This window comes from Saccostrea cucullata, unplaced genomic scaffold, assembly GCF_032062105.1.
Source record: "Saccostrea cucullata isolate Sc308-1 unplaced genomic scaffold, CSIRO_AGI_Scuc_v1 ctg65, whole genome shotgun sequence".
NCBI lineage: Eukaryota > Metazoa > Mollusca > Bivalvia > Ostreida > Ostreidae > Saccostrea > Saccostrea cuccullata.
The window spans coordinates 543,889-570,637 of record NW_026938807.1 but is presented as its reverse complement, the minus strand read 5'-3'; the positions used below and the strand labels follow the sequence as shown (position 1 = coordinate 570,637).

Below are 26,749 nucleotides of genomic sequence, written 5' to 3'. Positions count from 1 at the left end.
CCAAAGTGAATTCGGCACCAGGTATATTCGGCACCTATGGTCAATTAAATTCGGCATCTAGTGAATTCGGCACCTATATTATACGACTTACTTTTCATCTATTTTTATCTTTCTATTGCCAATGTTTTCAATGTAATGTAAGGGGTGAATTAATTGACGTTTTGCAGTTTATACACACTTTAGGTTTTTTATTTAAAAATCTTTGTCTAGATATAAAGTTTCAAAAAATTTAAATAATACAGCAGCGAAACATACACCATAAAAGTAAACAAAGCAAAGAATACACGGCACGAATCTAGAAAAAATGTGATTGTACGTAAATATTTTTAATATCATCGATCTTTATAACTGTTTTCTATTAAAATGATAGTGAATGATAATTAGCAATTTTCTTGTATCAAAATATTAGCAAATTATATACTAATATCGAGGAACATACATGTACAATTAATGTATCGTCTATGCTTTAGTCCATATACATGTATTAGGGTTATTTTCCAAGTTTTTCGAGCTTTGAAAAAAAAAAATAAACATATATTATATTTGATTTTTAACAGATCATCATGCTCCATATATTCATCAGTAAGTCAATATAAAAAGAAATTAACATAATGATTATAATTTCACTTCAATAAAAAATTCTTCTAAAAGCAGCAGGCTTGAAGAAAATTTGTAATTTGGGTTGTAAATTTTAATAACCAGATGTATTTTATTACCGAGTGTAGAACATTTTAATTAGATGTCAAATGGATTATCTTTGCTAATATGTAACATATATAATGATGACCAAAAAAAAGTTTTTTTGTGGGAGCGGTCACAAGAAGTAAATAAATGCTGAATACGGAATAGTTCAACAAATAGTAAACTATATAGAGTTAATATAACAGGGACCGTAGCGGATGTTCTCCAAACTCTCCCCAACTCCTTTTTTGTGCCTAATTCCTGTAAGACTTTTTAAAAAATTTGTTCAGTATCGAAGGATTTCATAAAAGAATTATAAAAGCTACAATGATATCAACTACCTCACGGAAGATGAAGATGGCATATTATCTTAACCATTAACATATCTTTATATCGTGAATTTCAACTTTTTGTTGACCGTCAAAATAAAAAACTATTTTATTCAGCTAAAAGAAAAAAATAATAATAATTATGGGAGATTTATGTGTAGATTTACATAATATTTGGTATTTATAAAATTATTTTTTTCACCGCATTGGAACTTAAATATCCCCATGTTTCTAGAAACTGATGTTTCTGATATTTAATGCCGAGTCGGGAAAAGGTGGGTTGGTTGTTTTGGATCTCGAATATCGATTTAAATTGTGTAATTTACAGGAAAGTCCTGTCTTTACAAAGTAACAAAACAAATTTAAAAAATCTTCATTTTTGTTAGTCTGTACCTATCTAAAATATATATAAGTTCGAATTAAAGTTCTAAATTCTTCATTGAGTAGAGAAGGGACTTTATACAAAAAAAAAAATCATAATAATTACCGATGACTTTGAAAATTAAATTCAAATTTTTAAAGGAAATTTCAGTACTGAAATGTAGATATAAATGTATATAATTTGTATCCAGTTTTATTTCATGACAATTTTATTTTTAACGCATCATCCCATCAAAAACGACATTAAAACGCATCAATCCGTTAAAAAAATTAATTAGTTGGGGGGGTTTTTTGGGTTTTTTTTTCAAATCAGTAAATGAAATGTCACCAAAAACGCATTTACAAAATAATAAATAAAACAGAAAAGGAAATATTTACGGATAATTTAAACAAGTATCTGCAAATCAAGGATAAATACATGAATTTCAGTTAAATGTTTTTTGGCAAATTCATTAATCAACAAATAGTCAAAAGGAAAATATTAAGGAAAAATCTTAAGTAATAATAAATATCTCGAATTATAAAGGTGCCGAATTTACCAATATCTGATGCCGAATTAACCAGATTCTGGTGCCGAGTTCACTAGGTGCCGAGTTCAGTAGATGCCGAATTTACTTGTACCCGGGATGCTTACTCATCCTATATAGTTACCTGATTCAAACTCTGGAAATTTTAGAGTGCTTGATAGATGTCTTCTTCATAGATTTGTTTTGTTCATAGATAGAATTTTAAGATCAGGCAGTGTCCTTTATTTTCATCTTTGTCATACTGTATGTACATTAAAATTGATTTTTGTGTTTTTGTTAACATTTTAAGAAATTGTTTTTGGCATGGAATCTTGAAAGGAGATGCGCTGGAGTGTGGAAAATTTATTTCTTGTCACTTTCTTTACAACAGTCGATGGCGCATTGAGTTCCAGATCTTAATTTTTATTTAAAAAAACAAATGTAGAATGTTTTGTCTTAAACCTCTTCGATTATATTTTTTGTTAAATTTTAATTAAGCTTATTAAACAGATAGGAATGAAATATTTGGATATGTGTTTCAATCTATTGTTCATTTAGAATTACATTGAAAGACAATATTCATGTAAGTGCATTTTCCGGTTTTTATAATCCACAGTGTACACATCAGGTTGGAATGCAAATTTCCGATGAAAACACTCTTAAAAGTGTATGTTAAACGTTTTATGTCACTTCAAGAAAGACAAATAGAGCTATGAAGAGGGGTCTCGGAAATTCGTCTTAAGACACGCACAAAGCGCTTCCTGGACCCTTGACCCAGTATTTGGGAATCGAGGGAAACTAACAGTAAATTAACAGTTTTTCGTGTAGAGGTAGATGTTGTAGATTTAAGAAAATGTACATTTTCTTCAGTATTTGTCTACTTTTTAATTTAAAGATCATACTGGCAGAGGAGGAATTGAACATTCAGTATCGTTCTAAAAGACAAGGATTTAGTCCAGATGTAAGGAGTAAACCATTTCTGTATATTAGATTTTTTTGTGAAATATTTAGAGTTTAAATAAACTTGACTTCCTCTGTAGGCGTTCTTTGAGAAGTTCGGATACCTGGAGGAGAAAACAGGAACGAACCAACAGCACAGTCCCGCAGACCGCGAAAAAGCCATCAGGTTTGTGTTGTCACTGATGTTTTTTTTAATTCAATAAATATCAGTCTTCTTGAAAATATAATTGTGAATGGCAAAATGGCAAAACGATAAATAAAATTTAACCTGTTGATTTATTTTAATATCTCATCAATATTTCTTACTCCAGTCTTGTAATATATACATTATAACGATATATTGGGGTCGATGTGGATGATTTCAATTATCTTGTAATTTTTTTCATTTCATTCTTATGTTTTGTTCGTTAAATTCATTATTTTGAATGCAGAAATGCGGAAACAATGTTTGTGTTTAAGGTCAAGATCTACTAAATGAGTTAAGGAGGTTCATTCCTGAGCTTTTTAGCAGATTTTGGTCTGGACCTTTATTTCTAAAATTCAGCATCCTTTTTTAAGTTCTAACATTAAATCTGGATTCATTAATGCAAATTAAACTTTATCCAATTAAAAAGTGCGATTCAATTCCATTCAAATAGAATTAATTGTGGCGGAAAGGTTTTTTTTAGAAGAAAATGATTTATTTTCTCTTTTGAAATATATATAGTACTGATCAGTTTAGATTCCTATTATTCCATGCTGGTTGCACATATAGATGTTTTTGCGGTGAACTGTTTTATGCTGGTTCTGAAAAATTTGTTTGCACACACCGTTGCAGTTATGAGACTGTATCTTTCAAAAGATAATGATTAATTGCTTAAGCAAACACCTTATTTAATTAGGATCATAAATCTTCCATTAATAAACTAAATATGTAGCAAAGACATAATCATATTTTAAAATTTAGTGATTTCTTTTTACACAGAAATAACTTCAAATAAATTGACGAAATTATAATACATGACAATCATATTTATTGGCAGTACTAGTATTCATTGAATGTATTATTTACTTACCAAAGTAAACCATGGAATTTCGGATTGGCGAGTTAATTCTTAAATCTATTTCTTCAACCCCTGTATACCCAGGAGAATATCTGGGGTCTGTACTTTTCAGAGGTTGAACGGACGAGGCTTACAAGTAGAACATTTTATATGAGATGTACTGTTGTACTTTTACTCTAGTTTGTAGATTAATGGACTTTCATTGCGGTTAACAATGCGGACAGCCAGTAAATCTCGTCGAATCACGTTTTGACGCTTGCCATGATTCATTTTTGTTTTAGATTTTCACATATTCATCATATCATCTAGTAAGGTGTAAAAAGTCGAATGAATCAGATTTCTCATGATTAGAAATTTCATTAATTTTCGTAGGAATGCTACGAGGGCTGGCAGATTAATCTATCTTCATTATATCAGAGGTTGAAAATTTAGACTAATTTTAATTTCTTTTGCTTTAACGATCAATCCTTTTTCTATCAACAGGAATTTTCAACAAATGGTTGGTCTTCCACAGACCGGGATTCTGGATCGAAAAACGATCAAGAAAATGCAGGCCCCCCGCTGTGGAAACAAGGACGTGCTGCGTGAGAAAGACGTCAAGAGAAATAAAAAGAGTTCAAACATTCAACTGAGGCCAGAAGAATTTAAAACATTAGGTAAAATCTAACACATGATAAAAAGTCGAAAATGTATGTAATTACTTTTTCATAATTTATATATAATTCAAGAAGTTTAACGATATACAGGCTCAATATTTAAATTCTACCCTTTGCGTTCGTTCGGAAACAGCAAGATTTGTTTCTGCTAAAAAAGATATTGTATTCAGCCAAAAATTCTGCTATCAGCCAAAATCGCGAAATAGAAGACATCGCTAAATGTAATATATTTTTTGTATTGACTTGTCCTGTTTGGATTTTCTGAGTAGTTCAACTTGCCAATGAAATATATGGAGGTTTGGTTTTCAAGTTCAGAATTTCAATCAAATAATAACATTCAGGAACAGAGCAAACAAGGACGTATTTAAAGCCATCTTCCCCTGCCTTCCTTCTCATGATCGAGAAATAATGAGAAAATCTGTAGACAATTCAGTGTGTAATAACGGCACACTTATTAGATATTTGGAGAAATTATTAATATTTCGGTACTTTCTGAAGTAAGAACGTGTATATTCTTGATATCCTATCACAGTAATTTCTTCCCAAATCTACTTCTACATTTTAAGCAGCCTTATCATATTTTTGAATAAAATGTAAAGGCAAGAATCAATTATCAACCGGAACCCCAAATTTTTTTCAACACAAATCGAACGTCCTCTTAAAATATCAGAGATCAGATCAGGTACCATGGTATTTGAATAGGCAAATGGACATTGGGTTTCATAACTTCCGTTTTCTAATTAAATCTGCTTTCTTGAACTTCTACATTTCTCGCAGTAGCCCATTCATATTTTGGAATTTAGTTTTGTGTCCAGGAGATGTGCAAAATATATATATTTGAATATCGATTTTTTTTTTTCTAGAGGGCATTTGGTGAAAAAAAAAATATTTTCCTTAATTACTTAATTACTTTGTTTTCATATGTCTCCTCTTTTTTTAAGAACATTCATAATTTGAAATATGATTAGTGATGATTAGGGGTTAAAAAGTTTTTACAGGAGCCCAGTCATCCTTTTGAATTTATTTTTGATGTCCTGATGTATAAAAAATAGAAAAAAAATTTTATTGTTTACCCTCGGGGTAAAAACGAGTTGAAAAATTAACATTTTTAAAAACAACAACCTTGTTTCCTAAACCTCTCTTACATTTTTGCAGTAGCCTATTTATACTTTGGAAAATACATGTAATTTGAGTATACTCTATGGTGTTCGAATTCCATTTTCACCTTGGAGAGGAGTGATTTGAGAAAGAACCCTTTTTTCTTCAAAAACATACTTTCCTGAACTCGCTTTTTGCCGTAGCAAATCATCTCTTGAAATATGATCGACGGTGTTGTAAAGATGTGCAATTAAGATTCTTACTTTCATTTCCTTTAACATCTTTTACCAAATGTGGGTAAAAATGACTTGCATGTTTAGTACAAAACTTGGTTTTCTGTATTCCTAACACTTTGCACTCCCATTCATAATTTAAAATTTATATTGATGAAAAGTAAGATACTTTATTTAAATGCACAAATTTTACATAAAATACTTTGATTAGAAGCCAATACTCAAACAATTCGAAGCTTTTTTTGTGATTTCATTCTATACCATTACCTTCACTTTCTACAGAAGGATCGTTGTAAATGTACAACTAGCATTTAGAACTTTACTACCACCCTTAAGGCCTGATGGAGAAAATGGATCAATCGACAGTTTACAATCTCTTCGTATTTATATTTGCATATTTTACACGTATTTTTGTATTCATACGAAGCAGAATTTGTGCAAAATAATATGCGCGAAAAGAAGAAAACGCTTGCCGTGGCCTAACTCGACATTTAGATATATCGATGATGTACTGTCAATTAACAATGGGAATTTCCATTTTTATGTCGATACGATATACTAGTATCCTGGTGAGCTTGAGATAAAGGATACCACAGTGTTTGACACATCTGTTTCATATTTAGATATTTTACTTGAAAAAGACGGTAATGGTAATCTAACAACCAAGCTCTATGATAAACGTGATGACTTTAACTTTTTCTATCGTTAACTTCCCTTACTTATGCAGCAATATACCTTCATCACCTGCATAGGTCCCCGGAGTTTGCATATCTCAGTTGATTAGATACAAATAATTTTCTACAACGAGGTAAATTATTGACAAACAAGATGATGAAACAAGAATTTCAGCAGGCTCGTTTAAAATCATCATTTCGTAAGTTCTATGGTTGATACAATGACCTTGTCAGCAAATACAATTTATCATCGAGTCAAATGCTGACTGACGTTTTTCATATTAATTGCTAGTCCATTATTTATACACTGAATTGACGACAGATTTTCCCGTTATTTCCCGATCATGACGAGGAGCGCACGGCGGGTGTGACCGGTGGGGAGGGGAATCTCACTCCTACATGGCACCTGATTCCACCTCTGATGTTTTGGAGTTCCGTGTTTGCTCTGCTCCTATTTTTTTTTTATTGTTTTATGGACTTTCGAGGAGCTGGAATACTGTTCGTTATCTTCATTTGTTTCATTCAAAATAGGTCCAAAAATACCAAAAATTTTTTTGTTTTTACATACATATTCAACTATCAATGCAGCACCTTTTTCATTCCACTAGGTTTGCATTACATGTATCAACTCTAAATAATTAAAAATCGAAATCTTAACTATCAATGCTGCCATTATGACGTCATAATCACTTTCAACTTCCCTACTTTACGGCTTTAGCATATACATATGTTTTCACAATTGAAATCATACAACTTTAAATAATTAAAAATCAAAATCTTGGTTAAGGATACATGTATCTCTCCTCTTTCAAATTTTAATGTTTTATTAAAAATTTTAATTATATAAACTAAAGTTGTAAAGCATCAATAAAGGAATTTATTTCTCAATTCCTTTCATTTGCCATCTCTCCTGTTTCAAAATATTTTTATTTCCTCATCTTTGCCATCTCTCCTCTTTACATCTCTTAACTTTTTGATTCTCAAGCGCATGCTCTGAGAAAGATGGACCTTAAAGCAAGACAGGCTACCAATAGATTCTATTTTCATACGGAATTTTACGTCAAAATGACATTAGGTGGGGCTTCCTAGTGTGACCTCTTAGGCACCTAATCTTGCTTCTGGAATTTTTAGAATTGCGTGTTTTATGGCCTATTCAGATAATCGTTTTTTTTTTTTTATTTATTTTGTTTTGGTCGATCAGTGTTTTAACCTCGCCTTTTTATCAAGAGGGTTTACAGGTTCGTGAAAGAAAAAAATTAAAAAATGATTTTTTTTTCTGACATATTACTCACAATGTTGAATTCAGAATATCATTTAAAAATCTCAGTAGCAGGGACTGCTTTTACCATTTTGTGACTTACGTGTATTTTCATCTTGATTGTCATTTTAGTTAATTATATCAACATAATGAATGCTTTCATCCTACATAATTAAAGGCACTCTTATCTTCTACAGGTTTGAAATGGCCAAAAAATGAGGTTACTTGGAAAATTGTTGGATACACACGGACGAATCCACTATCTAGCTCCATACAAAGGTCTGCTTTTGAATTTTGTGAACGTCCAAAATCTTTACTGATTCATTTTATTTAAACAGAAACGAAATCAATATCAGAATTTTTTTAAATTTTCAGACGAGCTTTCATCAACGCCTTCAACAAGTGGAGCGCGGTAAGTCCTTTGACTTTCCGAGAGGTCAGAGGTGACGCAGACATCCTTATAGACTTTAAGCGGTATGACCATAGAGACGGCAGCCCATTCGACGGCAGAAGTAAATATCATTTACTCATTATCTAAGATTCATAAGTAGTTCTCTTTTATCATTAATTTATTAATATTTCATGAATTTATATATATCATGAATTTATATGTTAAAAGAAGATATTTTATCTGTAAGGTCACATGACGGCCAAGTTTACGCCAGAAGTAAATATTCACTCATTAGCTAAGACCAATAAGTAATTCACTTCAATCATTATGTTTTTATAATATATGAGCTGCAAGTTTGACATCAGAAAAATTTGCTGCAAATTTGTAATCAACTATTTCAATGATAGAAAAATAGGACATTTATAAACTTCTGTTTTTCATAATTGCGATGGAAGAACTTTTTATGAGCTTTAATTGAAGCAAAATGGCATTACTGTCGTCCTGTACATTATTGATTTCTCATATAATGCTATATATTCACTATTTCAATCTTATTTTTATTTTGATTTTATTATTTGATCATAAATATAAGAAATTTATATGTAATTTCCCTCAATAATGCAGCTCATATTGCTTTAATTTATACGCTTAGATTTGTATTTTATTTGTAATGTCATGTGAATTGTGTTTTTGCTGTTGTTTATCCCCTGAATTGAGAATAATATAAGTATGTTTTGTATCTTATCGATATATTATATAAAACAAAAAGACAGCTGTTCCAAGACAATAATAGTAAATCACCATGATAGTTGACAAAGGTCAAATTTATTTGAGACAGAAAAGCCATATCTCTACTCTGTACTCACTATGAGAAAGTACATTTCAAGCCTGTTTTGCAGATGAAAATGTGTAAAACGTTGTATTTTAGCCTCTGGAATTTCAAAAGTTGTGTTGCAGACATGTTAAATATTTTTGTTCTGAATATCCAGGAAATAAATATATTCTAGACAGTTAACTTAACGACTAATCGAATCTAAAAAGTTTTATCAGCATTAAGATATTTTTTAACTTATACAGTTCCATCTTATATCTACAAAACCACAATTCATATTTGGTACACGCATAGCCATACACAACTTCTATAAATTTGCAAAAATTGTGTTGTGACAGACATGTAACGAAAAATGGTTGTCTATTTTGGTATATCTTAGAAACCGCTTTGCAGTAGCATGTAATAATTTGTACATAGTTTATTAAGACAAATGACTTCCTATAAATTCAATCAATGATTGGATTGATCGTTTTAGTGAAGGAAGGCAGATGTTTGAAAATGATACTTGTTATGTTGCCCGGTGAAAGCAAGTTTGAACAATTTGCTATCAAAGACCTCCAATTTACACTTTGGAAGATAAATATTTGAACAATAATATGATTATTAAACATTAAGATATTTTACTAATTTTAAACATTATATATTCTGTTTTTGGTTATCCACCTTGAATAAACGTTTCCCGAGACTTTGGGTTTTGATGGTCGCCATGCTTATTTTTGGAGAGGATATTCTTATCCACCCATTCTGTCGCCGAGATTTGACAATTTCTGACAAATAAATTGTTCTTGTTATAAAAATTAACTTACATGGAAAGAAATATAAAACTCAGAAAAATCTTTCGGATTTTGTGACAGAACGCTACGAAAGGGGTCACGTGACCGCCTATATTACGTGATTTGCGCATGAGCAGAACGGTGGTTGTTATGCATTAAAATTGGAGAGGACTAATTTAAAATATAATCAACATTGAAACCAAATATTGTTTCTTTTACGGAAGTTAATCAATTAGTTCGCGAACTTTTTGATCACCCCTCGTATATTCGGTTTTTGGTTGTCCCTTCGAATTTTCTTTGGTCTTTATTTAAAGTTTCTAAAGTAAGTTGGTTCTTTATTTAAAGTTTAGTAAGTTGGTATTGACTCTGTAGACTTCTGTTTTAATTTTTTGTATTAATTGAAAAACTAAATTATTTGGGGAAAAGGTTCAAAGAGATAGACATCACAATTATCTTTAAGATCTTTTTTTTAAAACATCTAGAACCAAGTATTTCTATGTACAAATTAACTCATCTAAGGGAGAAAGAGATATTGAGGTTTCTGTTTCGTTCTAGTGGACTGTTGAGCTTGATTTCTGATCATAATCTTCATGTATCATTTATAAAATGTGTACATTTTATCATCCTATCTCTGGAAGTACCGCTGTTTCATTACTGTTCATGCTCTGTAGCAATTGTTACCCTTTTTGATATTGGCAAAGTGTTTTCGTATAAATTTGTTATTCCTGTAATATGACTTGTCCTCTCTCTGTGTAACATGATTGCACTCTTAAATTGTAGCTAGTAAAGCAAGTTTTGCTTGATGAATTACAAATTTTGGATTTTTTTTTATTTTGCTATGTTGCAGATTCTGTTATTTTTCTTAATTTAAATTCACCTTTAGTCTTTTTTAGCCACGATAAGTTTTTTCTTCAACTTACTTTGAATTGTATATGAAAAACGTGGAGATAACGAACCGTATTCCAGCTCAAAAGTTCATTAAACAATACAACATAGGAGTGGAGCAAATATGGACCTCCAAAACATCAGAGGTGAGATCAGGTGTCAACCCTGGAGGAATGAGCATCCCCTGCCGACCGGTCACACCTGCCGGTGCTCGGAAAAAAACGGGAAAATCCGTCGACAATTCAGCGTGTAAACAATGACCTAACAATCACTTTGGAAAAAGTCAGTAAGCATTTTTCTGAACGAGAAATTGTAGTTGCTGAAGTTGTTAAAGGGCTTATCCGTATAAGTTCAAAGAGGTTAAATTACTTTATCTCAGACAGAATCGTCGTTATTTTTAGTCGGCATTTGTATCGTTCTCGTTTAATTTTTCAGTGAAAGAAATCAATTAGAACTCATTTAATCAGTGTTGTGTGGATGGAAGGAGAAAATTAATTTTCGTTTGATTTTTTTCTCCTTTGTAGACCATGTTTGAAGTACCTACTTTTGTTTTTCGTTCAACTCTTGTCCGGCAGTCATGATGGACACAATAAAAAATTGCAAAATTGCAAAAGTAAAATATGACAACTTTAGCAGTTAAGGAATTTACATGTATTTTTCAATTTTCAGTAGTATTGATTGATATCATCTAAATATACTCTGTATTACCCATAACATATTTGGATATTTTACTTGAAAAAGACGATAATGGTAATGGTAATGGTCAACCAAGATCTATGATAAACGTGATGACTTTAACTTTTCTATCGTCAACTTCCCTTACTTATATCAACTTCATCACCTGCATGCATACGGAGTTTATATATCTCAGTTGATTTGATACGCAAGAGCATGCTCTACGTATGAACAATTTCTAAAACGAGGTAAATTATTGGCAAACAAGTTGATGAAACAAGAATATCAGCAGTCTCGTTTAAAGTTATCATTTCTATGATTCTTATGGTCAATACAATGCCCTTGTCAGCAAATACAATTTATCATTATGTCAAATACTGACTGACGTTTTTCATACTAGCTGTTTGTCCATTATTTATACACTGAATTGACGACGGATTTTTCCGTTATTTCCCGATCACTGACCGTTCGGCATGGGATGCTCACTCCTCCATGGCACTTGATCCCACCTCTGATGTTTTTGAGGTCCGTGTATGCTCTGCTCCTATTTTGTATTGTTTATGTTTTTTGATCTTGAATGGTGTTCGTTTCTCTATATTTTTCATGTTAGCTGCAAAAAGGATTGAAAAAGAAATTCCCTTCGAATGAAACTAAATTTCAACATGAGATATGAAATTATTCAAATGCTGCATAATACATAAACATTATTTTTGTGATTCACTGTTAAGTTAGAATTTTTTCAGAAGAAATGGGTTTAAAAAGAGATGTTTCTTTACAACTACAAATGAAAGCTAAAAGTGATTTTAAATTAAAAATAAATGGAAATTTCTTTCAAAGAATATCTTTTATATATAGACAAAACTAATAAGTTCAAAATTTAATTCCTGTTTAGTACAAATTTGTACTCTACCATATCTTTTGGATCCGAATTATGCTTTGAATATCTGTCAGGTACATAAATTACTCTTGCTTATATTTTCAATGTGGCACGTTTTGTAACATTTTTCTTAAACTGCAAAGGATATTATTTCTAACATCTTAATGATCTCTTCCCACCGTTTTAACTATTTTTAGTTGGCACGTTATCTTACACATTTCCAATATCAGAACCGATGCTATATTCTTTCTTGTATCAAACCAAGCAACACTGCTTATAGTATATCGCCGATGGTGTGTTCCTATTTCAGGTGGCACGCTTGCTCACGCCTTTTTTCCCGGAAAATCTGGAATATCTGGTGACACCCACTTCGATGATGACGAGCAGTGGACGATGAACACCCCTGAGGGGACAAATCTGGAGATCGTGGCTGCTCATGAGTTTGGCCATGCGCTCGGTCTCAGTCATACTAATGTTCCGGAAGCTTTGATGGCACCCTATTATCAGGGTTACGACAAAAATTACAAGCTACACAAAGATGATATACTAGGGATTCAAAGTCTTTATGGTAACTATTGTTTTAAAAATTATGTTTTGCCAGACCGTGTGTTGGGAATGACTTTCAAGTTGATTTTGTTGTGAATTGTAAGAAAATTTGATTCAAGATTGATTTTATTTTTTTCACAAAATTATGATTATTAATCAATATTGGTTTTCTATTGCTCTCAGGCCGAGTCCAAGCTATAGATGTTTAGAATGAAGTATGTGACGATAACAAACATCATCAAAACTCAAAAGCCCATAAAAATATTATTATTATTATTATGTAATTATAGGAAGACCCTCTAGAACAACCAGACGGCCCTATTACACAACACGGCGAACCTATCCGACCAGAAGACCTTACACCCAACGACCGTACACCACACGGCGGCCATATACAAGGCCGACAACTCGTAGACCAACTCGTCCTACGCCACCAGTAGACATCTGTAGTGTCAAGTTTGACACCATTTTCAATGGTTACTAATGTTTTGATTTGAATTCATAAATTCATCTAATAGTTGATATCAATTCTCGATTTAATTACTTTTTAAAACCATACATATACATATTTTAAAAAGCACAGATTTTTTTTGTTTGTATAGCCCATGACAGTTCCTTGTACGCAACGCGAAAAGATCAAATATATAAATTTAATTCCAATGGAGTAGGGATCCAGAGAGGATTTCCAAGGAAAACAAGAAAAGTCTACAAAAGGGCTCCAAAGAACGCCGGAGCTGCTGTAAAAGATCGTTACAGGCGCGTTTACATGTTCAAAGGTAAAATATTTCTTAAACATCTGGAATGTTTTATATGTTCTTCATTGCCTATTTTAATAAAAATCAAGTTGGTAAAAAAAACAAGATTCTTCACTTCTTCACTAGAAAGCTATAAAAACATTTTCATTGTATTCAGAACAATTGAAATATTACAGGAAATAAGATATTCAGATACACAGGATATCAACTAGACCGAGGCTTCCCTAAGAGAATACGCGGTAAAACTAATTTTTATCGGAATTTACAAGCCGCATTGTCTTGGTATGATGGAAGAATCTATGTTTTTAAGGTAACTGAATGTACTAACAGATATATCTTTTATTTTAAAGGCTTTATTTTAATTGATTATAAAAGGAATCGTCAAGTTTCAAAAGTTAATGAATTTAACAACATGCAAAGCGTGCCCCAGGGAGGGGTGACAATGTAAAGTGCCTTTGTTTATATTGGTAGGGAGATAAATATAGTATTTGGGATGAGAGATACACTACTCCCCCTCGTGGTTACCCCCGACCTATCTCCTCTTTCTGGGGAGGGATACCAGTTAACGTGGAGGCGGCCATCAGATGGAACAGATATACATACTTCTTCAAAGGCAGAAAGTAAGCTTCTTTTTTGTTTACATTTTTTTATGATCAAACCCTTTTTTTCTCTTTTCTAACGATAATAATTTATTTGTAGTTACTTCAAATTTGACGATCGTTATCGGAGAAAGTACACAGGTTACCCGAAAAGGAAAGCTGCACCTTGGCTGGGATGCGGACAGTTTACACCAAAATAAATTCTTCCGCGATTACAAGAAATAATCGTTGATGGACAACGAAATACTAGTATGCTGCAGGAGATTAATAACATGATTATCTTTATTTTTATACACTGTGTGTATTAGATGCCCTTTCTTTTATATTTTGATGTCGATTAATACGACTATAATGTATATTGCGATTTTTCTTTTATTCTCCATCGTCAACGGATACATCCGTTACAAAGAAATCCTTTTCGATTCTATTTTACTTAAATAGGTAAAATATTTGAAAATAGTATACCTGGAAAATAAGTTTCATATTTATTTATTTATTCTTTAAAAACATTTTCACTCGCAAGCGTTAATTCCTCTATAGTCTTTATTTTCAATAATTATATAACATTAACTGTATATAAAGTGTTCCCAGAAATTATTGAGACTTCGTCACAAAATGTTTTTCATTTTATTTTTACATTAAATTGTTTTCTTTTTATTTTGAAATCATTTCAAATGACAATATTTGGTACTTTCTAATTTCAAGAATAATCTACAATTTTTATTGTATATTCCGGTTGATTGCTAATGATCAAACTGAATGCTTTTTTTAAAAAAAAGTAAAGCCTATCGTAGATATTTTATTATCAAAAATTTAAAAACTAGCAATACCTCTGGAGTATTTAAATGTCTACTGCTGATTTTCGTGGAACAAAGTATTGAATTATAGAAAGGAATTCGGCAAATGTAAAGAACTAATAGAGCTAGAAATAAAATCCCGTTTGTTTTTCATGAGCAAATATCCAAACCTTCGCGTTCTTGGATATATGGGAATCTTAGCTTACTAGGACTACAAACTTCTTTCGCTGCATTCCTCCTCTTTTTTTATATCTGTTCCACACAATACAAATTTGACATGGAAATATTCGTTGTTTCATAAATATTAGCAGATTTAACAATCCTTTACTGATATACATTGCTGAAACAGGCTTTCTAATTTCGAAAGAGGCAAATTTATAACATCAGCCGGCAACAAAAAAATGCATAAAATAAATGTGATGATATCCATCAAACTGCATGTCCCTTTAGAAACTACGGAATAGTGTCATAAAATGAAAAAGCAAATTCAATTAATTTGTAATAAATTCAATTTGATAAAATAATTTACTAATTTCTGGGGACACTTTATAAACGAAAAAAGTTTTTCTAAAATTTACAGACTTTGTCTACAGAATGGCTTTTTTAAGGTCCATTTTGGGCTGTAAGTCAACACTTTGGTACAGAGAACTATTATTCGGTTGAGTTAAATTTTATTTTAAACGATTTTGAGGATTTTTCTTGAAGTATTGTATTTTTTCAAGCCATTGTTTGTATCTGTCTTTTGTCCAATCTTTAAATGTACATAAAAGTACATAGATTTTTTATTATTCAATTCCATAACTTTATATCCTATTTGATATTATCAAAGAATTTGTTTTAAAAAAAGATGACACTCAAAGCACTAATTCAAAGAGATCGCAAATGTCTAAAAATAGCATCTATATACTTATAAGTATTATTAGTGTATGTTTTTAATAGATATAAAAACTCACTATTGACCAACCCTGTCCTCAGGGAGCATCATGCTTGAATGTACACTTTGAACGGGTATTCGTATGCTTCAATACAAATATGATTACAGCTATCTTATGCTTGATGAGCGTTTTAAAGAATAATTCCGCTATATTCCTACGTATCACTCTGCTTGCTTGTTGAAATGGCAAGTAAATGTAAATTCTCTGTTTTTTGAAAACAGTAAGGTCAAAAATCATAGAATTAGTTAATTGTTTTACATTCTAAAAGTATTTTTTTTAATATTTAGGTGCCAAATTGATATTACTGAAGCGTTATCTATAGAACTGTAGTGTTATGGTTTTAAATGTTAGTTTTTGACCATAACACTACTGATCCCGTAATGCAAAAATGTGCAATTTACAGCGCAAGATTGTTTGCTTTTGGGGAGAATTTCTCCACTTTCCAGCATTGATTTATCAACTACCTTTCACTCACTAATTCTATACAAATTCTCTAACTATTCTGTATATTTTATCTACCTCCCAACCCTTTATAGTCGTCTCTGAAGGCAATAAACTCGCTAATTTTGAATTTTCTGCAATCCAACAAAAGTCGAGTTTATCGCCTTTAGAGACGACTATAAATGGTTAGGTGGATAAAATATATGGGTTGGTAAAAGAATGTGCCTATAATAAGGAAGGAAGTTGATTGACCAATGCCGGAAAGTGAAGAAAATCTCCCCAACAGTGCGCAAAAAAATGCACAATTTTTGCATTACGGGATATAGTGTTATGGTCAAAGACTATTATATATATAAAACCTGTAGTAAATATATAAAAGTGAAATAATTTAAAAGCAATATTAGCAACCGAAAAGAGCCAAACCCCAGCGTTAAGTGCAGCCATGCTTAATATAACAAAAGATCTAATGGAAACAGCAAGGTCAATATACTGTTAAAGTACTCTAATGGGATTTGGCCCATGGGCCGTTTGTTGTTTTTAAATTATTTGACCAAGGCATAAATGCACCCTTTGCTCTACCTTGAAAATCTTGACAATAATTTGCACTATCAAAGATAGATGCATTTCTTAATCTCTTTATAAATTCCATGCAAATAATTTCCATTTGCGTGACTATAAATTTCTTTCCTTTGTAAATGCTGTAAGTGACACGCACGCTGTAGTTTTTTATGAATTGTCATTTATATCCGACCTGCCGCCTCCCCGCGTCCTGTCAATAAAAAATCTCAGGAATACACTGTTCCGTTTCTCAAAGAAACAAAAGACTTTTAACAGATTGCCTGTCTTTGTGATTATTTTTTTTCTCTGAATGATAATCGAATTTCCCGCAAAAAAAGTATTAAAAGTAGTCTAAGATTTCGTGAATTTTTCTATACACAATTTTATTAGTTGTTGAATAAATTGCACTGGTTGTCTCTTATCCTTTCTGTAAGGAATTTAATGTAGACTAAACAGCTGTCTCAGACAAAGTGGGTGAAGCAATTTCTTCGATTAAGTTTTTTTTTTTGTTTAAATGAGTAATGATATCTCTGCTTGTAAAAAAGACGGTTCAAGGGTAAATCAGAAATGGATCTAAAATGATGGGAATTAATGTCAAATATATCATGAAATGTATGTAGATAACAAACAGAATGCATGCTCAAAAGTCCATTAAACAATACAAAAAATAAAGGAGCAGAGCAAACACGGACCTCCAAAACATGAGATGGGATCAGGTGCCATGGAGGCGTGAGCATTCCCTGCCGACCGGTCATACCCGTCTTGTGCTCCTTGTCATTATCGGGAAATAACGGGAAAATCCGTCGACAATTCAGTGTGTGTAAATAATGATCTAACATTTAGTATGAAAAACGTCAGATAGCATTTGACACAATGATAAATTGCATTTTCTAACAAGGTCATTGTATTGACCATAGAACTTACGAAATGATGTCTGATACTGGTGATATTCTTATTTCATCAACTTGTTTGTAAATAGTTTACCTCGTTTCAGAAATTGTGCGTACGTAGAGCATGTTTTTGCGTATCGAATCAGCTGAGAGATATGAACCCCGTATGCAGGTGATGAAGATATATTGCCGCGTAAGTAAGAAATTATTCACTAATTTCTGAACGTTTTATGATCCTTCGACTGCCGACTTATAGTCTGCATGTAGGTTAAAAAGGAACACAGGAAGTCTATCGGGAATCCCAAATAGATTTTTGGAAGACGAGGTCCCAAGACAATAAGTTTGAATAGACTTTGTCAAAATGTTAATTTTTATGTGAATTATAATTCAACGAAAATTGTTTTAAAAGCCGAAAGTTTTTTTTAAATGCTTATAGACAAATACTAAATAAAATTTGGTTTTATTATCATTCATTTTTTTTCTGTATCATTTCAGAGATTACACAGAATTGATTTTTTAAATTAAATCTACTTCCAGTTTATCGATTCCTCTTATGAAGAATTTTTGAAAATATATTTCGTTGGAATAAAAGAGTTGGCTACATAAGGTGCACAGATTGTGTCCATCGAAATGCAAATAGTTTGTTAGAAGACCGGGTCTTCACAGAATACAAAGATATTGTCAGTGAGGAAATATATCACCCTTTTCATATCTTTAAAAATTGATAGAAATTTGGGTATCTCAAGAGTTCTTCACTGGAGCGGATCAAAGATCTAATTTTAATTAGATTGACCTGCTGTTCAGTCCAATTCAATGAATAAAATATATATTTTGAACTAGAAATAGTGCATTTACTCATCCAAAGGATTTATCGATGTAAAAAAGTCTATGATGAATATGCATGGGCATCGTCGAAAGTGGGTTGGGTTGGGGTGGGCTAATTGAAAGTGGGGGGGGGGGGGGGGGGCAAAACCAACAAAAAATGGTGAAGCCCATTTTCAAAGCCTAGGTATAATGTATATCTTTGCAAAAAATGTGTGACTCTTTAACTATTTTCGACAAAATAGTGTATATAGCCAAGATTTGAATTAAAGATATGTTCGGATAGAAAAAAAAACAAAAACGGAAAGAAAATGAAACGAGCACATAAATGTAATGAATGACGCTAGTAAGTCGACACCACCCTTTCAGGGGGTTGATACTTTAACATGAAATTTCCTCTTCAAATGGTCGCCCGCGTGGCGCAGTGGTAAGAATGTCTGCTCTATAATCGCGAAATAAAGAGTTGATACTTACGTCGCGGTTTCGAATCCCACTTTGAGATGTGGAGACCGGTCCTTCGGATGAAACCGTATAACCGAAGTTCCGTGTCGCAGTAGGTGCTGGCAGGAAAAAGATCCCTCCCTGCTTAATAGCCCTGAGTGCTGAGTATAGGACAAAATTTGCAGCTCTCCATCGACAAGTGGTGAGGTCTCCATATGAGTTAAAAATTCTCGACAAGGATGTTAAACACTATGCAATCAATCAATCAATCAATTCAAATTTAATTGTCAATTTTCCATGTACTTTACTGATAATAAATTTAATGATGTCCATGTTTGAATAGCAAACACAAATAACACAACCTTTACTTAGTAAAATTTTATTTTTCAAAATTGATGATTCTTAGGCAGCTTTATTTTAATAGAATTTTAGTACAAATCTCATAAATACTAAATTTGTCAATATAAAAGATGATTGACAGAACAAAAACTTTACTTTAGATACTATATGTGCGAATTCTTAAGGAAATATATAAAATAAAAAATAATTTAATACACGTAAACTGTATATTTTGTCTTAGGCTAATTGTGTCATCCATTCCATCTTTTAAAAGCCTACTCAAAATGCTTTCAAACATGATATGATGAGAGAATTTACATAACTATATTTGTTATTATTTTCTACCTGGAACACATACATCCGATAGTAATATCCAAATGTTCAAACCTCCATTCCTGTCGAAGGGAGTATGGAACGTTCCCATCTTCATCACCTCCCACACTACGTGTCAGAACCATAGCTGTATACTTGGCAGGGGTACAACGATAATGTCCATACCAACAGGTGGCATTTAAACATCTGACTTCCTTTATATGTCTCGGAAAGTGCATTTCTCCTAAATCCCGCCAATAGTATTCAGTACCACATTGCCATGGCAACTCGATGTCTGTTGAAAACGGTTCTGATTGGCGTATAATGTCTCGTGGTTCGCTTCGCTCAGCTGTAGATATAGGCAAATTAGATCTATCTATCATGTATCTTTGAATGCGAGAGACGTCTGGAGAATGCAACCCTTGATTTCTGCTTTGTCTTCCGAATATTTGGAGAAACTTTGGAAGAGAGCCAACAACAGGACACAAGGTACACAGCATAAATACTGGTAGCTGCAATAATATAAATAAAGGAACATAAAAATATTTTTAAAAATATCATACAAACTAAAATATGAATTTGTTTTTTGCAGTTAACAGATGGTATATAACTGATTATTAATTTAATTGCTTGATATACCAGGTATATATACAGGTAAAATATACAGTGAAAAATCCTTGAAAAATGTATATAACAATCAGTTTGTATCACATGTACGAATCATCAATCCTTAATGTGATACAAACTAAGAAAAGATTGATGAAACTTACATGGGTTACAAACTAATGATAAATAAGGAAAAAAATAACCTTAAATAGTTTGCAATATCTTGATCTACTTTTAAATTATTATGCAATAAACAAAAACAAAATATGCGTTATTACCAATGTAGATATAAAGGATTTGGAAGAGCATTTTATACAAAACAAAAATAAATGTTCAGATTATGACATGTTAGTAAGAACAGGGATAAATTCAACATTTTCATCGTCTTTAATTCCGCTATCACGTGCATATATTGTTTACAGCTTACTCAATATTTGAGATCATGTACTGATCATTTTTTATAAAGAATTTCTGTATAAATGCTGGTTTTTCATTTAAACTTTACCGTCTTGAAAAATACCAAAAAAAAAAAAAGCCAATGACCTGAAGAGATTAACTTACACATATATTGTTTTTGAGCCACTATTGTCACATTTGAAATGATACAGTACATTGATTTCCTTGGAAGGCAAAAACACAAGGTCGTTGACTTGCAGTCAATCGACTACACGTGCATATAATGGTCTATATTTTTTGCCTGTTTATTTTTCTAATCTTTGTGATATCATTATTCAGAGAATGTCGCACCTTTAGGCTAAAGTTAAAATATACCTATATTATTTGGTTCTTATTTGAATCAATATAAAAATCTTTTGGATATCCGAAAGGTAATTTCCTGAATTTGAGTTATGTTTCCCATTTGAAAGGATTAGAAATGCACTATTTATGCACTTAAAATGATTATAATCTTCTTTATTTCAATATAAATGCAAACATTTATCGAAATTTTTTTTGACAATTTAAATATCGTTAATCAAAGGAAAAGGCCCAATGGTTCTGCAGAAGAAGTCGAAACAAGGATGACAAAAGACATATATGAAACATATGGAGATAACGAACACTATTCAAGATCAAAAGTCCATAAAACAATACAAAATAGGAGCAGAGCGTACACGGACCTCGAAAACATCAGGTGGGATCAGGTGTCATATCCAACAGAAAAACTCAATTGAGTCTTCTCATCTGAGATAGTTTGTCAGATAATAAAGGCGTACAAATACATGTGATGCACATGGGAATGCTATCAAAGAGCTAGTTTTACGTTGATATTGTAAAGTATGATCAATTCATCCCTACTCCAATACATGTATACATATTCTTTTTTAAACAAACTATTAAAATCTATTCATGGCATGTTAGAAACAAGTACAAATAGTATTGTCTATTGTCTATCTTTTCCCATGAGATACATTCAATCACCCGAAATAATATCTACAAGTTATTTGATAGGATACTTCCCGACGGGAACGACTTGAATGACATTTAAAAGTGCAGATGCAGACTTCTCGTCAATTATCTAGCTGAAACCGAATCTACCATCATGCTGCACTCGTCGAAGAGCTGTCAATTTTTGATTTATTTTTAGCTGTACATCAGGAGCACATGAATATAGCATAGGTTTTCTATGCTTAGTTGACACTCTTCAGTAATTCTTGAAAAGGGAAGTCAAAATATGTTTTTTCTGGTTAGATTAAAAGATTGTTGATTAACTGACATAAATAAGCTGTATTGTTGAAATATTTCCTCAAGCGTAAAGTTCAGATGAACTAAGAAGTAAGAAATTGAGTACATTCCTTTAATTTCCATTCTAGCTCTTGTTTTTAATAAAGTAAAAAAATGAAATATAGAGATAAAGATCAGTAATCATACTCAAAAGTCAATTGAAAACAAAGTCAGTTGATTTAAACAATATTTTATTATAAATAAACATAACACGATTTGACAGCAGATACTGCCTATGTAAGTCCTCTCCATGTACAAAGTTGAGAGCAGAACAAACACAGACCTCTTTAATCATGAGAGTGGGATTCAGATGCCATGGAGGAGTAAAGTTCTCCAGTTAACCGGTCACATTCGCTGTGCTCTCCATGTCATGAACGAGAAAACGGACACATCAGTGTAAATAATGATCTAACAGTTAGCATGAGAAATGTCAGTCAACATTTGTCTAAATGATAGACTGTATTTGCTGCCAGGATCATGGTATCGCGACCATAGAACTGGCAAATTATTGACTTTAAACTTCACTATTTAAATTCTTGAATTATAAACTTATATGTCAATTGCTTGCTTCATGAACTATATGGAGACAACGAATAGTATTCAAGCCCAAATGTCCATAAAACAATACAAAGTATAGGAGCAGGGCAAACACGGACCTCCAAAACATCAATGATGGAGTTAGATGGAGGAGTGAACATCCCCTAAGCCGACCGGTCACACCCGCCGTGTGCTGTTTTTCATGATCGGGAAGTAACGGGGAAATGCGTCGACAATTTTGTGTGAAAATAATGGCCTAACATGTTAACAACTAGTATGAAAAACGTCAGTCATTTCATTTAATAAATTCTTTGTACGTGGAGCATGCTGGTTCGTATCGAATCATCTGACAAGAACTAATATTGAAAGGTCACCATTGGATAGTGAAGCGCTGTACTCAGTATTTATGGTCAGGGAGAGGGGTTTCCAGAGATCGTGATGTTACATGCTTTCAACTTGAAGTTTAACTATGGTATCTTTACATAAGAAGGTTGAAGAAAATGTACAGTGCTTTATTTCCAAAATCCTGTAAGCAATGAGCATTATGAACGTTGCAAAACTGCGGGTCCTGAAAACAACGGAAGTAGAATCTGGTGACTTGGAGGTGTCATTATCGACAGGTCACACCCGTCATGGTCCCAGATCTATTGGTCAGGTTATAATATCTAATTTTACTTTTCTCATTTGTTCCTACATCATTTTCTAAGAATGAGTTTGCAAATCCTTTTTTATTCACCCTTTTGTTTTCTGTTCCGTACTCATGAAATAATAAATTAATATATTCCTCTTTTTTCTCAATAAGATGTTAATATGTAGACTTATGCACGCCATTTTTAAATTGATTCATCAGTACTTGCCTTATTGACTAATGTACATTTAGTAAGATGACTTGCAAGTTGAATGTCTTCTCAGCTGTATGACTTGTAAGATGTGCATTAACTTAAGACACAGTAGTCAAACAAGGGGAATACATGAAAAAGACTAGCTGATCCATTGAAAATAATCACTGCAATAAATAATGTACGTCTTTTGGTCGCTGTATGGACTAATACTGTATGTCTGTTCTGGTTACACGACACTTCAGATGCTGTTATTAGAAATGCTGTAGTCTCCTCTGGTTGGACAGAACAATTGCTGTATCAACTAATGATGATCTCCCCTGGTAGGACAAGACAGTTGCTTATCAACTTATGATGTAGTCCTCTATGGTAGGACACAACAGTTGCTGTATCAACTAATGATGATCTCCCTTGTTAGGACAAGACAGTTGCTTATCAACTTATGATGTAGCCCTCTATGGTAGGACACAACAGTTGCTGTATTAACTAATGATGATCTCCCTTGGTAAGACAAGACAGTTGCTTATCAACTTATGATGTAATCCTCTATGGTAGGACACAAAAGTTGCTGTATCAACCAATGATGATCTCCCCTGGTAGGACAAGGCAGTTGCTGTATCAACCAATGCTGATCTCCCTGGTTGGACAAAACAGTCGCTGTATCAACTACTGATGATCTCCCCTGGTGGGATAAGACAGTTGTTGTATCAACTAATGATGATCTCCTCGGGTATGATGGAACATGTGTTCAGTTGTTCCAATATTCCATCAAACCAAAGGTGACCAACACCAGTCGGTGAAGTCTAACCAAATCGCTGCTGCACCTCATTCAGTAATTATCATTATCAATTGTGCCATTTGAAAATAATTCAGTCATTTTTAAATAACTGCCAAAATGTCCATTTCATAAACATGGTTTCTCTCTTTTTTGCCCTTTTAAAACTTGCGGAGCTTGGTTCATGTCTATGTATGTCTCTTTGTTATAATTCATTGCTTGTACGTGTAACCATTAGCGCCTAGGGTCATGGTCAACGCTTAACATGTAAATAATCAATTTGCAATCGTCCAACATTCTAGAAGGTCAAGTCCAGATGAACTGACTTGGTACCGCGTAACCTCTAGCATCCTTCGTAAAATATTCATCGTTAAAACTTACAAACTGTGTAAATGGAAATGTTTACTAAAAATTCCGGGCATTGCCATTCATGAATGGCACGCAACAATTAAATATTTATTTATTTATATTCAATAAAACCCACGATTGACCCTAAAAAGCAGTTATATACTCTCATTGTTGCGATCATGGCATTAAGGTCCATTAGCATGAGTGAATGGACTAAAAAATTGAAGAAACAAAATGTCAATTTCTGTTCATTCATAAAATCTCTGATAATGCTTTATTTTCTTTTTGCAAGAAATTCGAAAGATAAAATATGAAGTAAAGTCGAAACAAATTCAGACGATGAAAATTTTGAATTAGAAAACAATGCTTAATACACGAGTACATGAATAAAGTGGTGTATTTTCAATTTATGATGAATCGTTATGCCAATATGTAAGTCCATAAGAATAATCTTTCCATAATTTATATCTTAGTCGGAACTAGTTTGTTATGAGTTATATAAGAAACGGAGGCTCTTACTTGTAGGAGTACCGGCGAGCGACACCTTCTTTGCCGAGAGCCTCTAGTATAATATTTGAACTCCTACATAATGAAGAGAGCAGAATGTTCCTGCATCGTTCATCTTTTCTATATGGTACACTGGTGGCAATCATCTTATGATATACATAGGTATGTTTCCTGCAAATTCTTGTTATTCTTTCCCTTATTATGCTAATAGCTTTATAATTCGTTTCAAGATTACACAAGCACTTTAAAACTAAAAAATAATGAACAATATCGTCGAAGCTATCGTTGTGTTGAGTAATTGGGAATAATAATTGTGTGGGCTATATCTTGTACAATAACTTGTAAGAAGTCCTTATTTCAGGAGATATTTAAGCATCATTAAAACTCGGTATTTATATATGGAAAAGCATCTGTTGACAGTTATGCATCATATTTAGTTGGCGGTTTTAACAAGGTAAAGATGTCTGTATGTCTGCCGAAATATTCAGTTTGTTAGAATATATTTCTGTACAGCTCATTCCACAGCTTTTTTTTTAAATATATTTTAGTGAAAATAAAGTCACCTTTTGCTTTTCGAAAATTAAGACAAAACATTTAACTTGATAATATACATATACGTGTATACGCTGACGCGATTGTTTTGAATGTAACATTAAGTAATCCAAAACATCCTTGCAGCAATCCTATCGTCTAAAAGATGAAAAGCATTCCATTGCGGGCTTGGAAAAAATTTTCATTGAAACATATTTCAAATATGCCACAATTGTGATATGAAAGATCACCCAAGAAATTTTAATTAATGCCTAAGAGATTCATCAGTTAGGTTAATAAAGCAATGAGCCTTAAACTTCTATGCTTCAGTACTCCCCAAGCTTCAATTGAAAATTCATCATAATTTAACAGCAGCAAAATGAGAAAAATTACATTATCATTGCCACATATTTATCATTATACAATCACTAGTGCAAATTACAAGGTATGTCCAAAAGATACCCTTCTATAGATGGAGCACAAAGAAACATTCTAGATGTTCAAGGTATGGAAAATTCATGATAGATCGTTTTAGTCAAATCTTCCATGACATTTTGTTTAAGTATTGTAAATAAATATTCAGTTATAAGACTTATAAGATAATTCCTAAGACAATATTATTAATTATTAGTTATCCTTAATTATTCTTAGATAATCTGCCTCAAAAGGTTCTATTGTATGAAGAGGGTGTTTACTTTTTATGCTCTTTATGCTAGACAAAAAAAAAGAAACTCAGTTTTCACCTTAAGTATATACTACAGGAAACTAATTTATATTGCTTAATGTTTTATGAACAGATACTAAGGATCTATTATTTGTTTAGGGTAAATATGAAAAAATAATTTTATTAGATATCAAAAATTAATAATCCAAGAGAACTTTACATGAAATGTTACTTCTATTCAAAAATGTATGATTAAAATTCATTGTGAAAAACTACTCACAACAGTTAACTTTCCTGTCATTTCAGATGTGTTGTCCCCTCTATCTCCTGGAGTCAAATCAGTCTAGACTATTCCATTCATGCATTTTATACTTTCAAAGGGTGTGAAAATTAAAATTTATCTAATCATTGACGACTTTGTACGGGTTTTATAAGAGTTAGCGAAACTGATATCACAAAGAAAAAGAATGAAATATAAAGACACGTTCTAATTTATGAATACAATTGTTTTTTCTTGAGAGAATTTGATATCT

The 26,749-nt window shown here is 32.2% G+C and overlaps 2 protein-coding genes across 2 annotated transcripts; one reads left to right on the top strand and one right to left on the bottom strand.

The window, feature by feature from the left end:
• Positions 1-2,597: 2,597 nt before the first annotated feature.
• On the top strand, positions 2,598-15,372 carry LOC134251439 (matrix metalloproteinase-24-like). Its single transcript, XM_062733859.1, has 11 exons — positions 2,598-2,858; positions 2,938-3,023; positions 4,384-4,556; positions 8,017-8,098; positions 8,195-8,331; positions 12,563-12,820; positions 13,089-13,274; positions 13,401-13,574; positions 13,730-13,863; positions 14,025-14,173; positions 14,253-15,372. The coding sequence occupies exons 1-11, from the start codon at positions 2,751-2,753 to the stop codon at positions 14,350-14,352; spliced, it is 1,587 nt and encodes a 528-aa protein (XP_062589843.1). The 5' UTR covers positions 2,598-2,750; the 3' UTR covers positions 14,353-15,372.
• A 4,069-nt stretch (positions 15,373-19,441) lies between these two features.
• Positions 19,442-20,193, bottom strand: LOC134251438 (protein trunk-like). The gene has a single exon (XM_062733858.1). The coding sequence runs from the start codon at positions 20,185-20,187 to the stop codon at positions 19,717-19,719; it is 471 nt and encodes a 156-aa protein (XP_062589842.1). The 5' UTR covers positions 20,188-20,193; the 3' UTR covers positions 19,442-19,716.
• Positions 20,194-26,749: the final 6,556 nt, after the last annotated feature.